At 37.6% G+C, this 19,557-nt stretch overlaps 1 protein-coding gene across 2 annotated transcripts in view; it reads left to right on the top strand.

Annotated features, from left to right (window-relative positions):
* The window catches only part of ubr3 (ubiquitin protein ligase E3 component n-recognin 3 (putative)), a 40,146-nt gene that overhangs the window by 7,252 nt on the left and 13,337 nt on the right, over positions 1-19,557 (top strand). Inside the window, exons 9-30 of one of the 2 annotated variants that reach the window (XM_014468875.2) lie at positions 74-253; positions 831-964; positions 2,529-2,615; positions 2,705-2,770; positions 2,857-2,946; positions 3,037-3,165; positions 3,251-3,303; positions 3,404-3,537; positions 3,849-3,934; positions 4,017-4,158; positions 5,326-5,422; positions 7,576-7,717; positions 7,958-8,062; positions 8,190-8,360; positions 8,868-8,900; positions 9,768-10,213; positions 11,417-11,505; positions 15,008-15,157; positions 15,322-15,455; positions 15,865-15,975; positions 16,219-16,419; positions 17,050-17,186. In XM_014468875.2, the coding sequence (XP_014324361.1) occupies positions 74-253; positions 831-964; positions 2,529-2,615; positions 2,705-2,770; positions 2,857-2,946; positions 3,037-3,165; positions 3,251-3,303; positions 3,404-3,537; positions 3,849-3,934; positions 4,017-4,158; positions 5,326-5,422; positions 7,576-7,717; positions 7,958-8,062; positions 8,190-8,360; positions 8,868-8,900; positions 9,768-10,213; positions 11,417-11,505; positions 15,008-15,157; positions 15,322-15,455; positions 15,865-15,975; positions 16,219-16,419; positions 17,050-17,186 (2,917 nt within the window). The remainder of the gene's footprint in view (positions 1-73; positions 254-830; positions 965-2,528; positions 2,616-2,704; positions 2,771-2,856; positions 2,947-3,036; positions 3,166-3,250; positions 3,304-3,403; positions 3,538-3,848; positions 3,935-4,016; positions 4,159-5,325; positions 5,423-7,575; positions 7,718-7,957; positions 8,063-8,189; positions 8,361-8,867; positions 8,901-9,767; positions 10,214-11,416; positions 11,506-15,007; positions 15,158-15,321; positions 15,456-15,864; positions 15,976-16,218; positions 16,420-17,049; positions 17,187-19,557) is intronic. The other variant, XM_023336982.1, reaches the window with a different exon arrangement.

Consider the following 19,557-nt stretch of genomic DNA (forward strand, 5'->3'; position numbering starts at 1 on the left):
AACAAAGCTCCTTCATTTACATTCTACTGAAAGAAACCATCTAATTAAAATGTTTTGGTTTTTTTTCTTTTAGATGAAGAGAACAATCGCCATGTTGTGGTAAACTGCAGTGAAGCACTATTAAAGAACAACACTTACTGGCCCCTAGTTAGTGACTTTATCAACATCCTCTCACACCAAAGTGTAGCCAAAAAGTTCCTGGAAGACCATTCCTTGTTGATGCTCTGGATGAGCTTTGTTTCGTTTTTTCAAGGTACGTTTTATTTATTTATTGAGTTTTAATGGCATCTCTCATTTCTATGACCTGAATGTAATCGATCAGCTGTCTGTCATTACCTTAAACTTGTTTCACTTCACACCACACGTCTTTTCCTTTTACTTAGGAACTATACCTAACCCAACACTTAAATTTATCAAACGCTGTGGGATTTGCTGGTTATAGTCAGATTTTCATTTACTTTAGTCATTCTGGTGTCCAATAAAATGAATGAGTTTTAGAAAAATAATTTGTAAGAGGAATTTCAGTTTGTGCTCCCCACTTTGCTATATGTAGTCTGGCAGGACCCTAAAAATAACATTCACCTTTGCACAGTGGACCTAAGTATCCTCTTGCTGACAGCTTGAACACAGTGTCACTATTGGGTTTTACCCATGCTCTGCTCTCGCTATAACATTTTTAGTAAAGATTTGCAGCATAGATATTTCTGCTGAACAAATACTTGCAAATATGTTCTAATGACCAAGAGCAGTGAAAAATAAAAATGCAGAACAAGACTATGCTACATTTTTTTTGGAACATTGATTTAAATTTTGACATGTTTCTTCCTAAGGTATGAACCTGAATAAGCGGGAACTGAACGAGCACGTGGAATTTGAGTCTCAGACATACTATGCAGCATTTGCAGCAGAACTCGAGGCTTGTGCACAGCCAATGTGGGGTCTCTTGACACACTGCAAAGTCAAAGTAAGTTCACGAAGCTTACATTGCAGCTTTTTTGCTTTGCTTCATGCTTTCACTTTTGAAGGCCTGTTGGAGCTTTGGACATTCTACGCCTACATTTCTTACAGACTCTTGCAAAATTATTAATTTTATTAGAACATTTTTCGGTACTAAAAAAATGACGGTGAGCGTCCAGAATGCCAGAGTTAAAGCAAATTTATGGGTGGTTAATTTAGTAGAATAGCCAAAGAAACAGAGAACAAGTGCTCAATGTATCTATTTTCCCCGTTTAATTTGGGCAGTCTGGATGTTCCTTGGTAAAATTTGTAGTCAGCATACTTGCAGAGGAAGAACTATCAAGCATACAAGTATGCAAGCCAGGAAGAAAAACCAGCCTGACCAGTCAGGAGGTGAACAGGCAATCAGCCAAAAAGGAAACATCTGTGTGTAGATGAACAAGTTGGAATACAACCAGGGATTGTACAAGTAAAAGCAAAACTCACCTAACATTCATCATTTAAAGAAAACACACAAAAAATTAATTCATCATAGAATCAAGAAAGAGAAAGGCCTGCATGTGATAAATCAACAAAAAGCAGCACATGATTGTGCTGTAGAAGTAAAAGGTACATAATCTTGAGCATTTTTTTTCAGTTCCCTAAGTTAATACATTAATACTGTAGAGCACGCCTTTCGCTTGAGCCTTATCAGTTTTTGGTGCCTCCATCAGCCTTTCTTCCAGGATTGTGGTTTTTAGATTGATCTATCTTCCCCTCACCTCTGACTGGCTTTCCTGCCATAGAGAAGCATCTCCACAGCATGATGCTGCCAGGACCATGTGTCATGGTGGGAGTTTTGTGTGCTTGGTCTTCTGCATTGTTTGCTTTTCTGCCAAGATTCGTATCTGGCATATTTTGGGACAAAGGAAATTCAGTTTCAGTCTCATGTACTAAAATGGACAAAACAAACAGACTTAACAGCTGCCACATGAGCTGTTGATCTGTGCAGCTTCTCCAGAGGTGCCAGGGGCCTCTTGACTAACTTCCATGGTTAACTTTCTATTTCCCAGGCTTGCTAGCTTAAATGAGTGCCCATGTCTTGGTAGGTTTGCAGTTATGCCATCCTCTCTTCATTTCCAGATGATGGATCAAATAGAGCTATGTGAGACTTCAAAGCTTGAGAGATTGTTTGGTAGCCTAATCCAGCTTCAAACTTCTCCACAACTCTATCTCTGACCTGTCTGCTGTATTCCTTGGTCTTCATGAAGCTGTTCAATATATTCTCTAACAAAACTTTTGACTCTTGGTTGATACTGTGACTTCTGAAGGCAGTGCTTGGGTTAGATTTTATTACATGACTTTTAGAGTAAAGTTGACTGAGTATGGATGCATTCTGCACTTTTTTTTGTGGAAGATATTTTAAAAATATATTATTTCCTTCAGCTTCATGATTAGATGCTATATTGTGTTGGTCTAGCTAATCAATCTCAGTATAATCTATTGAAAATTGTGGTGGAAGCATGACTAAGGTGTTCAATCCATAATGCATGTTTCAGAATGGATTTTAATTTGTTATATTTGATTAACAGGAGACCCAGGAATATACAAAAACCGTTGTTCGCTATTGTTTGGAAACACTGCAGATCTGGTTTGATGCCATTGGCTTCATTGATGAGGTGAGTTTCACTGTCACATTTTTGCTTTTGCAGACAAGTTTCCTTCTAAGTTTTTTTTTTCTTCATTCTTCACTGCATGTCTTTCCCAGCCTGCTCCAAATCAAGTGACGTTTCACCTGCCGCTCCACCGCTACTACGCCATGTTCCTCAGCAGGGTATGTCGGAGCTTTTTCCCATCTAACAGCGAGTCTGTGATTTAGTTCTGTGCTTTGGCGCTAACTATTCGGTTGCAAATCCACAGGCTGTGAAATGTCAAGGGTTGGATTTGGATAGCCTCCTGCCTGATCAGGAAATGCTGATGAAGATTATGGTGCATCCACTCCAAATTCAGGTATGATAATGGAACACCTCAGATAAACCTTCTACATCCAAAGTTTGAAAGTACTAGTGTGTTGCTCAAAACATTTTTTGTTTATTCAAGGCGTGCCTGTCAGAGATCCACAGCAATATGTGGGTCAGGAATGGTCTGCAGATTAAAGGACAAGCTATGACTTATGTGCAATCACACTTCTGCAACTCCATGATAGACCCAGACATCTATCTCCTTCAGGTTGGAAGCAAAGCCTCACAGTAACTATATATTTTTTCCTTCTATTTTTTTGTATTCAATTATTTTTTGTGTGTTTATTTAATAGGTTTGTGCATCAAGGCTGGATCCTGACTACTTCATTTCAAGTGTTTTTGAGAGGTGAATTGCTTTTTTTTTCTTATTTCTATTGTGCCAACAGTATTTTCATTAGTTTTTAAACTTTCTGGAATGTGGAATCGCCTCATCTTCTCTGGTACAGATTTAAAGTGGTCGACCTCCTGACAATGGCTTCTCAGCACCAGAATGCCGTGTTAGATTCTGAGCAGGAGAGGCCGATGCTTGAAGGAGCGTTGACTTTTCTGGTCATACTGACGAGCCTTCGCATTCATCTGGGTAAGCAGTAGAAAACAAGATTCCTTCTTTCTACTGGTAGCATGAGAGTAACAATGAGTTACAATGTGCTTAAATTAGATTTTGAATCTAAATATACTTTAATTAGGTATTTTTAAGGAATTAAGGGGCAGCATCTCACACTTTTATTTTTACACTTTCTTTATATTTATTTTATTGCACAAACTAAAAACGTTTGTATGACCTTATTTTTAATGACTGTCATGAATGATATGATCTTGTAAAATTTCTGTTTTTTTGTCATGCTTTGTGTAACTTTAATCACCTCTTCTCCTGCTGATGTTTTCTAACAGGAATGACGGATGATGAGATTCTTCGGTCCGAGATGGTCTCCCAGTTGTGCATGAACGACCGAACCCACAGTGCACTGTTAGATCTTGTATCCTTCAGTACTTCACAAATACGCTATAGACCATGATATTATCCATAAGTATTTTTTTCCCTTAAGACTTTTCTTCTAGATTCCAGAAAATCCCAACCCAAAGAGCGGCATTGTTCCGGGTAGCTGCAGTTTTGAGGACGTGCTCTCTGCTGTGGCTGATTTCAAAGCGCCTGTGTTTGAGCCCGGAGGCTCCATGCAGCAGGGCATGTACACACCTAAAGGTAAGAGGGTTGAGTTGATGAAAATGTGCAAAGGAGAAACAGACAATGGTATGAGGTGCTGTGTGTGTGTATATATGGCACAAAAGTTTTTGGAATAATAAATAATAATGTTGCACAAATCAGAAAAAATTTAACCAGTAAAAAATAATTTAGGGGAAATGTTGAACTGTTGTTGCTGTTATTATTGTTATCATTATTATTATTATTTTAGATATTGAGTTCTCATCAGTGACGTAATAGCATTAGGTCTCTATCAAAATGGTAGAGACCTGGCTTTGGTTTCTTTTTGCTTTTCTTACAAAGAGTTGAAGAGGTCTGAGTGAAATTAGATGTAGACATAAGAAGCACCTCTGATGAAAATATTAAGACTTGGAAAAGTTACAGATATTTACCTTTCAGTGCTGCTGAATTGTGACCTGGTTTAAAACTCAAAATGCAAAAACAAAGCCTTGGCAACAAGAGAAAATAGGCAAGTTATTAAAAAATATAGCATATGTTCAATTTTCTGCATTTCGAAGTTTTATAAATTCAATTTTCTTTGCAAAAACTCTTGCCAGAAGTTTTATAGATGCTCAGAGCCTTCTAAAATAACTCCCTAGACATCTAGAATGGCACCCAGTCCATGGATTTTATATTCTAAAAATCTCTATGGCAGAATAAGATTTTGGATGCTTTACAGTGATGGATTGTTGTTTTGTTTATGGAATCAATACGAAGGTACTCTTCTGTTGTCTAAACAGGTTATCATTAGAAGAGGCTGTTAAACAAATGGAGAGATTTAGGAAGCAAGGACTTCCACCTAACAGAAAAAAAATACTGCAAATAGCTCGATTAATGAGTTAGTCATTACATTTTATAAACAAAACACAATATAAAAATTGAAATGTATATTAGAGATAAAAAATTACTTTTACCCTATGCATTATGTTTGACATGTATTTTAGACTAAATAATTTATTCATTTACTTGCAGTTCTACAGTAATGATAAATATGATTGGAGAACAATCTTTAGTCTGAAACTTTAGGGTTTTGTGTGACAAGAATCACCACTTGGGGGCAGATTTTCACCATTTTTAAAGGACAGATGAAAACGGGGAGCAAAGGATTCAATGTCACTTTGTAGCAAAGCTTTTCCCTCTCTGTCTTCTTTTGTTCCCTCTAAATAGCTGAGGTGTGGGAGAAGGAGTTTGACACCATTATGGTCGTCCTCAGAACAGTCTATCGCCGTGATGTTCAGTCAGCAATGGACAGATACTCGGCATTGTAAGTCAACATTTCCACTATTTATTCCTAATAATTCATTTATTGTCCACATTAGACTGGGATTAGACTCACCTCTGTCACCTGTATCACGAAAGAGCATGATGAGAAGTTCAGGATTGGTGACCGCTGCACCTTCCGGAATGGGTTCCAATTAAATGACCAACCTCAACAATCCCTTTTTCTCTCTGAAATGCAATTGAATTGTGAAAATTCATCTTGTTGACTGCGGCTTAGATGCAGGGTGACATTGTTTGAAAGTGGAAGAATTACCTAAAGGATAATTTTCTCCAAGGTTTTCAGAATGTGTGAAAAGGTTGCAAGGTGGCTAATAAGATTTTAAGAAAAGAGGAATAAGCTTTTGAAAGTGTTCGGGGCAATTTCCTTCCTTTATACCAATTTTATGCAAATAAATCAGGTGTTGATATCAGTGTCTCTTCATACAGCAAGAAAGAACTCTGGTCACTTTGGCACATTCTCTAGCACAGGGGTCTCAAACTCCAGTCCTCGAGGGCCGCAGTCCTGCAACTTTTAGATGTGCCTCTGCTGCACCAAACCTGAATAGAATAATTAGGTCATTAGCAAGGCTCAGAGAACTGATCTACGCAAGAAGGAGGTAATTAAGCCATTTCATTCCAGTGTTTTGTACCTGTGGCACATCTAAAAACTGTAGGTCTGCGGCCCTCGAGGACTGGAGTTTGAGACCCCTGCTAGCATTTTATTAAAACGACCTTCAGATTGCAGTTTTGGTCAACTTTTGTGCTCTTAATCCTTAAGCCCCTTTTGCACTGCACAGAAAGACCGAGGCTGACCCGGGCCGGTCCGGCTTAAAAGCAGGGCTGATTGTTTTTGCATTAGCACTTCCAACCTGTGACCCGTCATTTTCTGTGACCGCATAGGGCAATAGAGCTCAGGTACGTCTTGAAGATCAGCGAGAAGAAGAGTATTTACGTAAACTGCGTAAATACTGACATGGCTGGGATTGTAAACTTCACGGCTCCTTTATTATCATCGCATCGACGGAGAAAATATAATGCATTACTTCGTATTTGACTCTATCGCACTGAATGCCTATGTGCGGTCATTAAAATATGTAAACCAACTGTGGCCGTTTAATAAATCGTTAAACGATTAAGAAATGATTCTAAGTGCTGTGGTAGTTTTTAACACAATTTTTAATGTTTCTGCCACCTCTTCATTACAGTCATATCACACTTATAACAATATTTAGCCCTCAAATAGCCAAATTGACACTGGTCACAGATTTTGATGGCTATAATAATCTGTGACCTTACTGTACAGGCCTGTAAATTATGTCAGAGTGTAAAACAACTATTTTTCAGAGTTCTACCATCTCTTCACCACCATCTGAGTGTATTTATAACAAAATTTAACCCTCAAATCTCCCTTTAGCAAGAATTCGATTTACGTGACGTATCCAGCTCATTGCAAAACGACCAGGGTCACAGCGCCAATAGGGCCTGGTCCATTGGAGCCGGGCTGGGCCAAGCCGGACCCTGCAGTGCAAAAAGGGCTTTAATGTATCTTGATGAAACACATGTAGGTCACAGAATGAAAGAATGGTCTAATAGCAGTTTATGCTTGGCTGGATGGCGTTCTAATTGAAGCACAGCACTCCACAACTGTTGGTCTTTAATAGTTTTTAATGCGCTTGTAATATAGTTGAGCTAAAACTTTCAAGAAAAATGATAGGTATATAAATATAAACTGATCTGATTTTTTTAAGGTTGACCTGCTGTCTGATCTTTTATTTTGTATTTTAAATGATGATTGTACTCATTTGAAATAAAAATGTATCTTTTCTGTTGTTTATTCTGTGTTTTAGTGCAAACAATAGTGTGGTGTATTTCTCCTCGTGACATCTGAAACTGTTTTTTCCACCTTCAGTGTGATAGCAGCCTCCCATTACTCATTTACTCTGACTGTGATGGATTACACGTCACACTGACCCACTTCTTGTTAAAATGATGCAGTCATCACTAAAAGAGTGCTCTTGCATAGACTGAAACCATTTTGTAAATCAATTAGTAGCTATGAAGGTTTTGTTTGAAGTTGTTTGGGTTTTTTATTGTCTTGTTTTTTTTCTTTCAAATTTTCTCTTTCTCCTTCTCCTCATTTGTGATGGCATTATCTAGTTTGAAACAGTATGGAATCCATACTGGAAACCCATGGCCACCTTACAAAGAGAGGACTCCTCTGCATCCTTGTTACAAAGGTTTAATCCGACTGTTACATTGCAAGACCCTGCACATTGTGATATTCACTCTACTCTACAAGGTGAGCCTGTTTTTCATCTCGGTTTACGCTTTGACTTTTCAATTGATTGGTACTGATTTGTTAAAAGACTGAAGTACAGGACCTATAAAACTGCTCCACAAAAGGATGGTTGTTTAAGTGTATGTATTGATAGTCAGGCTATGTAACAAATACTTTCCATAGTTTTCCAGTAGAAAAACTTTTTAACCTGAATATTGTTTTATTGTTGTACCTCTGTAACTATATCATTTTATGTTGTAGATATGGATGGATCACCAGAACATGTCTGAACATGTACTGTGCATGGTCCTCTACCTGATTGAGCTTGGCTTGGACAATCAGGTTCAAGACAACAAAGAGGATGAGGTGAGTACAAGTACAATTTGTACAGCATCAAAACATTATCCTTTAATTATCGTATTTCTCATTCCTGAGATTACTGTTTTGTCCACAAATTCTTCATGCTTTGTCTTCCTTTACCTTCCCATTACAGGAACCTTGCATTGAGGAGCACTGCCATGATAGCTGGTTCCCCGGCACCAATCTGCTTTCCAATCTGCACCATGTCATCAACTTTGTAAGGGTCCGGGTTCCTGAGACAGCGCCTGAAGTGAAGAGGGAGACCCCTCCCAGTACGAGCGCTGAAGCTTCTTCTTATGGCCAGGCAAGTGAGGCTGGACACTTAGATCACATTTACTGCCATACATTGACAATGTTATAAACATGTAGCTGTATGATTTTTACAATACAGTTAATGGCAATTTAAAAACCATTAAACTCTACATCTCTATTCTATATAAATTTAGAAAACAACATATCTGAAATACCAGTAAAACCAGCACCAATTCCCTCTGCTCGACTTTGCAGCGTATCCATCTTTACAACGAAGCTGTGACCTTTAACATGTAGACTATGTAACCCAGACATGTTTTAAAACTCGTCTAGTGTTTCGTTCAGTTAAGGGGCCAGCATTAAGCTGGGCACCGGACATGAGAAGAACCACGGCAACTAAACATTTCTTTGTGATCTAACCAGGGGAAAGAAAATACTATTCATGAATAAAGAAGCCTTCCTTAAGCTGTACTCTAGTTATACTCGTATCTGTATTTCCAGACTACTATAGCTCGTGAGGTAGCTTCCTCTTTAAACTTATTTTGCTGTGCTCTTGCAGAACTCCAGGCGTCTCTCAGGAAATTGGAGAGAGGTAGCTGTCTGCACCCATTACCATAAAACAGTCTAATTACTTTAATGGCACTAGCACCAGCTGCTGCATTTGTCTATCTTATCTCTGGTATGGAAGCGTTTCTTTGCATGTGTTTGGTGGTTTGTGTTTTCCAAAGGAGCCCTGCCTCGGTGTGTTGAGGCGTGAATATAATGCTGTGCTCCAGCAGTTTCCCTCCCTGTTGACTGCTAAAACTAATTACGTGTGCAATGCAGGTTTTGGTGTAAACGATTTTTAACCGCATGTCAGTATGATTGATGGTAGCTTGACTGGGCTTTATGATGTATGTTTATTTAAGAGAGCAGCTCGGGTCCTTTTCTGTCAGCCTAGGTCATGCCAATCTTTCACAGGGCTTGTGTGTTTTACATCAGGGCGATTTGAATTTTTTCTGCTAATATTGTTGTCATGAACGCCTTCAGACGAGGTGTAGTGTCAGCTGAAATTTTATAATGGTCATTTGTTTTGGGTTGCATTGGTTCTGTCAGGTTATGGTAATAAGACTCCAAGCTAATCCATCAAAATCCAAGTGAGCAATAATAAGGCTGTGTTAGGAAAGCTTGTCTGTACCAAAATAGTTCTACAGTGCATGTAAAATTTTATGCTTTTTCTTGCTTTGTTGTGAAGATCTTTGATATATTTCAAGCTCTTAACTATATCAAGTACAGCATAATAATTTTTTACTGGAAAAGGTAGAATTTACTTGGTTGGTGTAGCGATTGTCTTCCCGTGAGGTTTTGCTACACCGCCAATGCCTGATGATCACCCCAAGACCAAAATATTTCATAAGAGAATGTTTTGAAGTGTGTAACTTCATAAAAAAGCAACCTCGATTTTCATTGGTTTCTTCAGAACTTACGAGAAGCTCAGGTGTTCAGCCTGGTGGCGGAGCGCAGGAGAAAGTTCCAGGAAATAATCAACAGAAGCAACACGGAAGCAGCTCAGGTCGTCAGGCCCAAGAGCTCCTCGACCCGTTGGGTTTCACCAGGCACGCCCCCCCAGCTGGTGACCGAGATCCTTGAGATCCGAGAGAGCATGCTTTCCCTCCTCGTCAAGCTGCATCAGAAGATGTCATCCAAGCAGAACTCCCTGTCAGCCTCTTGGCTGGAGGACCCGGACACAAGCCATCACGCTCACGGAGATGGCATTACAGCCATCGAGCGGATCCTCACCAAGGCGGCCGCACGCAGCTGCCAAATCAAGCGTAGCATCCAGGACATTTGTGGAAAGGTGTGTCCTCCAGTGCCACCAAAGAAGAACAGTCCATGTGACAAGAAAGCTTTGGACAAAGAGGAAAGGTGAAGTCACTGCATTTTATTGTTCTAAATAAGAAATTCAAATCTATGGGTTAATATTTCACACCAACTTCCTCAGATTTAAATATTGCTCATCATCTCTTTGAGATGCAATAAAATTGTGACATTGTTGCATCCTGCAGTCTGTTACCATGTACTGGTTTAAAAAGAAACATTTCAGAATCAGACAAAAATATTAAGAGGTGAAAAATGGCTTGCATACATGTACAATGATCAGCTAGAAGGTTGACATGGAGACGTGTAGAGGTACAGTTAAACGGAAGTTGTCTGTACACAATCCTGCTTTGATGATCTCTAATGTGCAGATGTCATGCGCTCAACACAGTCTATCCTGCGTAATCATTTATGTTTCAATTAATTGTTTTAATGGTGGCCATGAAAATATGTTTGTCTGGCTCTTCTGAAAACCAAAATGTTGAATGTTGTTATTTATTCCCCTTGAAATCAGCCTCTAGTCTGTGTGTCCTGTTGTTAATGATGATAGAAACGGCTTTAACAATCTTGTAACAACCTCCCTTTGGCGCTCGTTTCATCACACAGAGAAAATGAGAGGTAGATTTTCTCTCTTTTAAACACATTAGATCTGTTTCCAAGCCAACCGTCAGAGAGCAACGTGGTCACTGGCGCTGAAAATCCATACGCCATTATTTAATCTGATTGTTTGCACCCTTTTAGTTATCAGTAGGGAATAATTGAGCTACTACACTTCTGCCAACATTTGATTCTGTCTTCTTATTAGACGGAATAAGAAGAGTTCATTTACAAACTCTCTGTACCTCCTTCAGCTTTAGAGGATTAGCCCACCTTATTTATTATTATAGTGCCATCTTTAATGTTAAAAGCTTGAAAATAATTGGTAATCCTTTGTATGCTACAGTATTTCCAACTAGATAGAAATAATTGTCTCTCATGTTGTTGATGAATGGGGTAATATTTCCTTCACATTTGTGATATAACAAACCCTCAGGAGTTAAGTAATTGATGGTTGGTACGAAACTGTATCAATGCGTTTGTTTTAGATGTAATATATCTTATATGCCTTTTTTTCTACAATGTATTATTCAAAATTAAGCATACACTCAGTGACTGAATTATTGTAAATTTACCTTTTAAAATGCATACTAATTAACACAAATACAGTGGTAAAATTGGTTTTAAATTAATCCTGTATTTTCTCTGTTTCAGGCGTCAGCGGGCCCGAGAGAGGCAGCAGAAACTTTTAGCTGAGTTTGCTTCAAGGCAGAAGAGTTTCATGGAAACGGCCATGGATGTTGGTGAGTCGGTTTATCTCTGCTTCTAGAGTTATCGCCTCAAAATCACTGTCCTACCAGGATATTTAACAATGTTAAATATACATCCTCATTATCAAGACATTATTGGAATAATCTTGCACAAATTGAATGAACACATTCTTGTGTTAAAGATACAGAAAATAAAGTTTCTTTTGTTGAGTCTCTCTCTGTCTGGATTTCTGTATCTCTTCCTGGAGTCAAAAATTATTATTGTCCAAAGACCTAAAAATAAATAAATGTGCTGCTGTAGCTTTGTCTTAGGTAGGAATATTGCAGCAAGTGTTGAGTAGACTGTACTAGGTGCTGAAATATTTGCTAACAAAGAATGCAAAATCACCAAAATTCAAATATAAACAGGAATCAGGAGCAACTAGGATGAACATCTAACATTTTGATGAGTTTAGTCAAAGGTTTTTGTCAAAAACAAACAAAAAAAACCCCCAAACTATATATATCTTTAATTGCACTTTAAGCTAAGCGGCCAAAATTTTCCTCCATTTTGGCCATCTAGCAAATGGACAGTTTATCTTCTTGTTGTTTTGGCTCATCTGGACTGATGCCCTCATATGTCCAATTAACAAGATTAAGATTTTCTTTATTAATTTTTTACTCTTTTCCGGCTCTCCACCAGGTTGTCAGTTCAAATGGTTATTAAAACTGAATAAAATGTGACAGGTTTTCTCCAGAGGTTTTAGCCTCCATTATGCTGCAAGTTATCATTAAGACCATCAGCCTTTTTTTATAGATGGACACCTGATAAGAACAAACATTTCATTATCAATTTCTATTGGAATTTGTATGAAACTAATTTGTAAGTAAGAATGAATCGGTTAACTAACATGCATTATCAACAATTAGGCCTGTCGCGATAAACAATAAATCAATTACTCGCATACTAAATTAAAGTTATCAACCTCATTTAATTTATTGGCTTTATCGTTTCTTCCTGCCTTTTTCTCTTTCTATTGATGACGCTGGACGAAAAATGCGTCCTAAACACAACACGTATGTTGTGCTTAGTTTTATTCAAATGCATTTTTTGTTAATGGAGACTGAGAGTCCATTTTATTTTTGTTTTTGGTTGTTTTGTTTATTTTGTTTACCAGTTCCAGTGTTAAATGTTCTTTTGAAAGTAAAGTGTGTTTATTTTTGGGAGGATATCTCTTGCATTATTATGTCACTACCATTACATCAGCTTAAAAAATGGTCTTCAAACAATATTATCGTTTATCGCAATAATTTTTGAGACCATTAATTGCTCAGCAAATGTTATCGTGACAGGCCTATCAACAATATTCTTTAATATTTTATTTTATAATAATATTTTATCACAGCTTTATTGGGTGGGTGGGACACTAGCACTTCTTGTTCAGAGAACATGTTTCTACCACTGACCTTGAAGTAAAGTGCCTTTGGTGAAAATAAACCTATCATTGTTCAGATTTTATTTTCCCCGTTGCAAGGTGAGAGGGAGTTGAGTCTGTGCATACGGTCTCTGGGGTCTATTTAGCAGAAATAGACGTGGCAAAAAGAGTATTTTGTGCCTGTTGGCAGTAAGGGCATAAGATCAAAGCCCTAATAGTGGACCGGACTCTAAGGAACCACCCTGACACAGCATGGTTAGCAGCTGAATAATGGCTGCTGTGGTCAGTAGGTCCATTCTTGCAGAACTGTGCTGTGATGTTTATCTGCACTTTTACTGCAGTGCTGTAACTTTAGTACTCTAGTTGTTGTATTTCCAGATCAATGTAAGATTTGGTTCACTTGTACAGAAACAATGGTTGAACTTAGAAGAGAAGTAATATGATGACTCTACTTACCATTAAAGTTGGCATCGATGTTTAATTTGACTTTGCTTCTACATGATATGAAAGAGATTGGAGACTTTGTCTCCAAATGACAATACAGAATAAAGTCGAGGGTAAAATCAGTAGCTGTTTCATTTTAAAGAGCACTTTGTTACAGACCAAATGTATTTTTTGAGAACTTGGTGTTATCCAAAAACACCTCCTATTAATATTGAAGTAGTTAAAACCAAAGAAAAGTATGTAAGGAGGCAAATACTTTTCTACAACACTGTAGTTACAGCTGTCACTGACTTCATAATTGGTTTGCAAAACCAGTGTTACTTAAGATCGGTCTAGCATTTAGAGATTAGCTTTCATAGGCTTTCTCAGTTTATGTTTCCCTAGGTAATCTTGCTGCTGCACCCATTTTGCAGTTGCTCTTGTGTGTTTGTGGGTGCATGTACAGTCATAGGTGGCTCGGTGTGTTTGGATGGCCTGAGGCTAAAGCTGCAGTCTTGACATCCAGTTGAAACCGTTTTCATTTCCCCAGGAACACAGTGACCTCCTCTGAGAACATGTTCCTCCAAAAAGCAATAAATCAATTTCCAACACAATGTGACATTTCTGCTCAGTGTTTACTGCTCATTTTGAACAGAGTCCTTACTATTTTAAACTGATTTAATGTGTGTAATTAATTTCAACAGCAAGCAAATCGAGAGAGATTTTCATGTCTGTCATCTGTTTACAGCGAGGTTCAAAAACTGTTTAAACATTATGAGCAACACAGTTGGAATTAAAATTAACCTCTTGATGATGTGCATGATTCAGCATTGTACCTTTGCTCACTTTGGTTAAATGACAGTAAACATTAACTGCATCTACTCATCATATTTATGTAAAATACGATAGCCAATTTTTAAATCTTTATTTTATTCTACCATTATGCAACCACAAGAACAAGATGTAGCGTCTGAGGGTTAAATGAAGGTCAAGAATGTTGGTCGTTTGCCACTTAAAGGGATGGTTCAGAAGTTTTGAAATCGGTTCTTGTTTAGAGATTATAAGATGACAACTTATCTTGCCTCCAGTAAATAATTCAGGAGGGTTAGACAATTAATGGACATGCATGAAATTTGAGAAAATATCAAATTTACTCCAATACAACACTTATACTATCCACCCTGATATAGCAACAATAAATGTTGCACAGTTTTGTTTTTGCTTAATATTGATCCAAGGGGAAAATAGTAGTTAATTGTCTGTTTTAATAGAAAAAGTACTGCAGCATTATCATGGTTTCTGATCTTCCAGAGGAAAGTTTACAGAACTTATCGCTTGTCAGAGTTAGGATGCCTAATATAGCACAATTTCCTAACAACTGTCTTCTCTGTATAATGTGACCAAATTTGGTTTAGTTCAATCCGGTTCATTGCTGTACAACACATTCATATACTGTGATTCAAATCCATTATTTATGACAGTATTGAGACAATATTTAAACTTGTCTCTGTTGACAAGTTTAAATATTGCTTTGAACAAAATCGAAGTTTTCTTTCAGAGTAATCAGCTTAATCTAACGGTTACCAATTTTTCTGTATGCCTCAGCTGCTGTTATTTGAATATTTTGTGTGGAAAGCTTTGTACAAATAAGTTATTCTCATTCTCATTTTTCTTTTCTCAATCTTGTTTTTGGGCAGAATCTCCTGAAACTGAGGCAGCGATGGATTTGGGGTCATCAGAAGTGATGGAGTCTGAGGTTCTGTACGACTGTGTGATCTGTGGACAGAGCGGGCCGTCCACCGAGGACCGGCCAACTGGATTAGTGGTTCTACTGCAGGCGTCCTCAGGTGTTAAATTTGGCCAGATTGTCCCTTTCTAGACTCCTCATATGGTGCCTTTTATTGTAAAATGTTGAAGCAACAGTTAAATCAACATTTAAGGGAAGGATATTTATATTTCTGACTGGCATCGCTGCATTATACCTAATTTTTTATTTATTTCTCTCCTCCAGTTCTTGGGCACAGACGCAAAAACAAACAACCTAAACAGCTACCAACGAGCGACGAGGAGCACATATATCTTGCAGACACATGCGGTGTGGCTCATGATGTCAGGCTCACACTGATGCAACAGTTCTTCAAAGATGTATGTGACTCACAGAAACATATATTTTGTTAAAATTAGGTAAAAATCTAACGTCCAAAAGAGCTTTTATATGTTGCACACTGTCTGGCAAAATTCATGTCGAGCTTTTTTCTAAATGACTTTAGACAGACTGATTGCTCAATTTACGATATAGCAAAATGCATTAACTCATTTCTGATTCTTTTACACAAATTGATTTGTCAGAAACTATCCATGCACATCTCTCAATTAAAATATGACATTTTAAATGTTTGAACAAAGCAAATCTACTGGTATGTAAAATGGATAAATAAACAAACATTTGTCTGAGATTGTTCCCTTTATACAGAGGAGTTCAGATTGCCTCTGAGCTGCAGATACCTATGAATTATCTCTGACTGATGTGGTTTCTCTTTTGTGAATTCTGCAGAGTTCTTGTTTGCAGTCTGTGTCAATAGGCTGGGATGGAGGAGTCTATGTCCAGACTTGCGGACACACTTTGCATATAGATTGCCATAAGTCCTACATGGAGTCTCTGAGGGTAAGAAAGACTTGACCTTATGAAATTAATGCTCTGCTAACAGAAGCTGGATGGCTTTTTAGGATGGAGATTAATAGCTCATTTACCAAACACCTATGAAACATTTATTTTTTGTTTTATATCATAATCTCTTATCTTTTTTCCTTTCAATTTGAAAGAATTAACTTTTCTGTTAAATTTTAGTTTTATGTTTAGAGCTATAGCCACGGAATCTTTTTTAAATCTTGTGATATTTTTCTTCAGAATGACCAGGTCCTCCAGGGTTTCTCTGTTGACAAGGGCGAATTTACCTGCCCACTGTGCCGGCAGTTTGCCAATAGTGTCCTCCCGTGCCGCCCCGGGCGTGGCACAGATTCGAGTGGATGGCACACACCCACGAACAAAGCGACATGTGTTCTTGTGAAGGAGGTGGAGGACCTACAGGAAAAACTCGGCCTTTTTCCGGTGAGTTTTAAATTAAGTTTATGGATGCAATATATATCGGCTTTACAATCAGTATAAGCAGATGTTGATGCCATTTTTTAACATATTGGCATTGGTCTGAGTTAAACTAGACTGATATTAAAAACTAATGTTTATTTCCATCTTGTTGCCATATGTTTGTTTTATAGGGGGTTGGCCATGTGTTTATGTTTGTGCATGTGAATAGAATAGAAATATAATTTATTGTCCCCCATTATTTAGGTGTAATAGCAGAAAAGTGAAAGTGCATGTAGATTCACACAAAGATAGAAAGTATCTAAATATATAAAAACAAACAAAATTAAAATATAACTTATAGTGCTACATTATTTATAATAAGACGGTCGTTAAGGCACTAGTATTTAGTGCTGCACTGTTTAGCTTTACAAACTTTTTATATAAGGCATTTTTGACTGTAACAGTTTGCTACATTGTAATATTGCAATCTATAGTTTTGAATTAAAGTGAAACCTTGACCTTTTTTGGTCTCCTCCACACATTCTCTTTTCATTAATAAAATTACCCAGATAAATATTTGTGTTGTCTTGTATTCTTACATTTTATAGCCTATTGATGATTTAAACTAATTTAAACTATTTTTTTTTCTCTTAGACGGAGTCCAACTTGAGTAAAGAAATGGAATTAGTAATTAAAGACATCAAGAACACCACCCAGAAAAAATACATGGACTATGGCAAAAATCCTGGCTCCCCAGATAATGATTTCCTCTTCATGTACTCAGTGGCAAGGTAAGATCATAGCCCTCTAATTGTTTAAAATAGTCAAAATTATTCACAAACAATTCTCTTTATCCTGTGTTAACTGGACTTACAGACATTTGATTCAATTGTACATGAAAGAAGAGCATGTTTTGAACTTTCTAAAAGTGCACACTTGCGTAGTTTAATGTGACATATTCAGGATCTCTTTCACACCTTTAAGATATAGTTACTAACCTCATTTCAGTAAGAGCTTTGTGATAAACAGTGTAAAACAAACCCTACTTCATAGCTCCTTTTGTCAAGCGCACATGTGGTTTATTTGATTACTTTTCGTGATCTAGGAAGATCATGGATTTGTAGAGAATTAAAGGAATTTGGCATGCAACTCTTAGATTGTCCTGTATGTCTGTATATTGAAAACATGTCTCAAGGGTGAGAAAAGAGGGATATTATGGAACATCCTTTTCCGTCATGTCTTAGTTTTTGCTCCTATTCTGATTATTGAATGTATACTGAGATAAGCGGGATGGACCTTGCAGTGTTCTGCTGTCATGACCGGATATGTTGCTTTCTGGTTGCGTTATCTTAAATACTCAGCTGACCATAAGGGAATTAAATGGCGATGCTCTGTGAGTGCCTCCAAAAAGATCAGATGATTATTAGTAGGTGATATATTAGATCAGAAAGTTGGTCAGGTGTTGTAAGTTCACGAAGTTCACATGCTGTGGTGAGTAAAGCGTGTCCGTGGTATTGAGTTTAGGTTTTACGATTGCAGGGTCTTTGGCAACACATCTGCCAAGACCACTGAAAAGAAAGGCAGATGCAGAATATTGTGACAGTGGCATTAGAACAAACTGTAATTAAACTCTGTAATTACATCACTGTTGTGTTGAACCCTGTGCTCATATTAACATGGACAAATGACTGGATAAAAATAAATTTCTTATGTATCATTCCTGATCAGCTGTTCTTGATTTGGTTTGATGGGGCATATTGTAGCTCTTGAAAGTTGATTCATAAAGTCACCTTTTAAAAAGCCTAGTCATTTCTTTTTTTATATCACTCCTTGTCTAGATTCCTCCTTAAAATAATATTACTGATGTGCATCATTTGAATGTGTGTACTGTGACTCGATCTTATTGGCTGGTCGTTGCCTTAAAAGGTCATCCTCTAGCAACACTTTACACATTTTATGCACATTCACGCATCAGTAGCAGATGAATCCAGTAGAATAAAGGCCATCTCTTGTTTTTGTTTTGTTGCAAAAGTTAGATTTTTAGCAAACAATAATCATCCATGCAGACAAAGTTGGCACAGCATTAAAAGGGATATTTAATATAAAATATATTTTTTGTGCTTTATAGCTGATGGGTGACTTATGTACATTAGATCTATTTCATTTAAACTTAGTCTGCCATTCAAACGTTACAAAAAGATTTTGGAGAATATTCATTTGGATCAAACAAACAGACAAAAAAGGGAAATATTCTTGTTTTTTTCTGAGCACTTTTATCTTCTAAAAAGACTGGTCACAGGTAAGAGAGATGACTGACTCCCTTTGTAACCTTGGGATCCCCTCAACCACACCACTTCCCGTTTCCAAAAAACTCAAAAAAAGCCATTTGTGTAGCGTAGCTACTTAAACCTCTTGTCCACCCAACACTGGTACCCTCAGCCCTCTACCCTAAACAGAATGATCCCCTAAGTGTGTCTGGAAGCCTGTTGGAGCTATGAAGTTCAATGAACGGAGCAAATTGCCCGAGGAGTGGAAAATTCTTCTGTCACACGGGTGCTCTTATCAGTAAAAGCCAGATGGAGCTTCACTGTGGTTGCATTATCTATGTGAAATTGGTTTTTTTCTCCCAGGAAACCCAAGCATTTGCTCCTCCTCCATGGTTTTGTAGGAAGAAACGGCCAGAGGTTTGGCGAGACAAGCCCATATCAGTCACATTTTTAGCAACACCAAAGAACATATCTGCTTTCACCATCTATGTTCTTAGATGTCTTGTTTTTTTAATCATTTCAAAAACAAAATCCCAATGTGAGGATGACTGTTTGCACATTTAATATTCATGGTAATAAAACTGACAATAGAACAATTTACATAAACTGATTTTGGAAGGGCTTTATGCTAATAGCACATCTCGTGGAAAATCTATTATGCAATGTGATGGAGTTGTGCTGACAAAGTGCATTTTGTGGCAGAGGGTTTGACTAGGCGGTGTCTTTCATGTTCATAACCAAGCTTTTTAACAATAGACTGAAAATCAGAGTCTTCAGTAATGCACAACTAGTTACGCAAATATATGCATACTCCTTTGTTTACATTCACTCTGTAGATGTCGTGTACAGATTACTGGATCAAATCTGAGAATAGTTTTCTATAGGATGAACAAGA

This window comes from Xiphophorus maculatus, chromosome 7 (genome assembly GCF_002775205.1).
Source record: "Xiphophorus maculatus strain JP 163 A chromosome 7, X_maculatus-5.0-male, whole genome shotgun sequence".
NCBI lineage: Eukaryota > Metazoa > Chordata > Actinopteri > Cyprinodontiformes > Poeciliidae > Xiphophorus > Xiphophorus maculatus.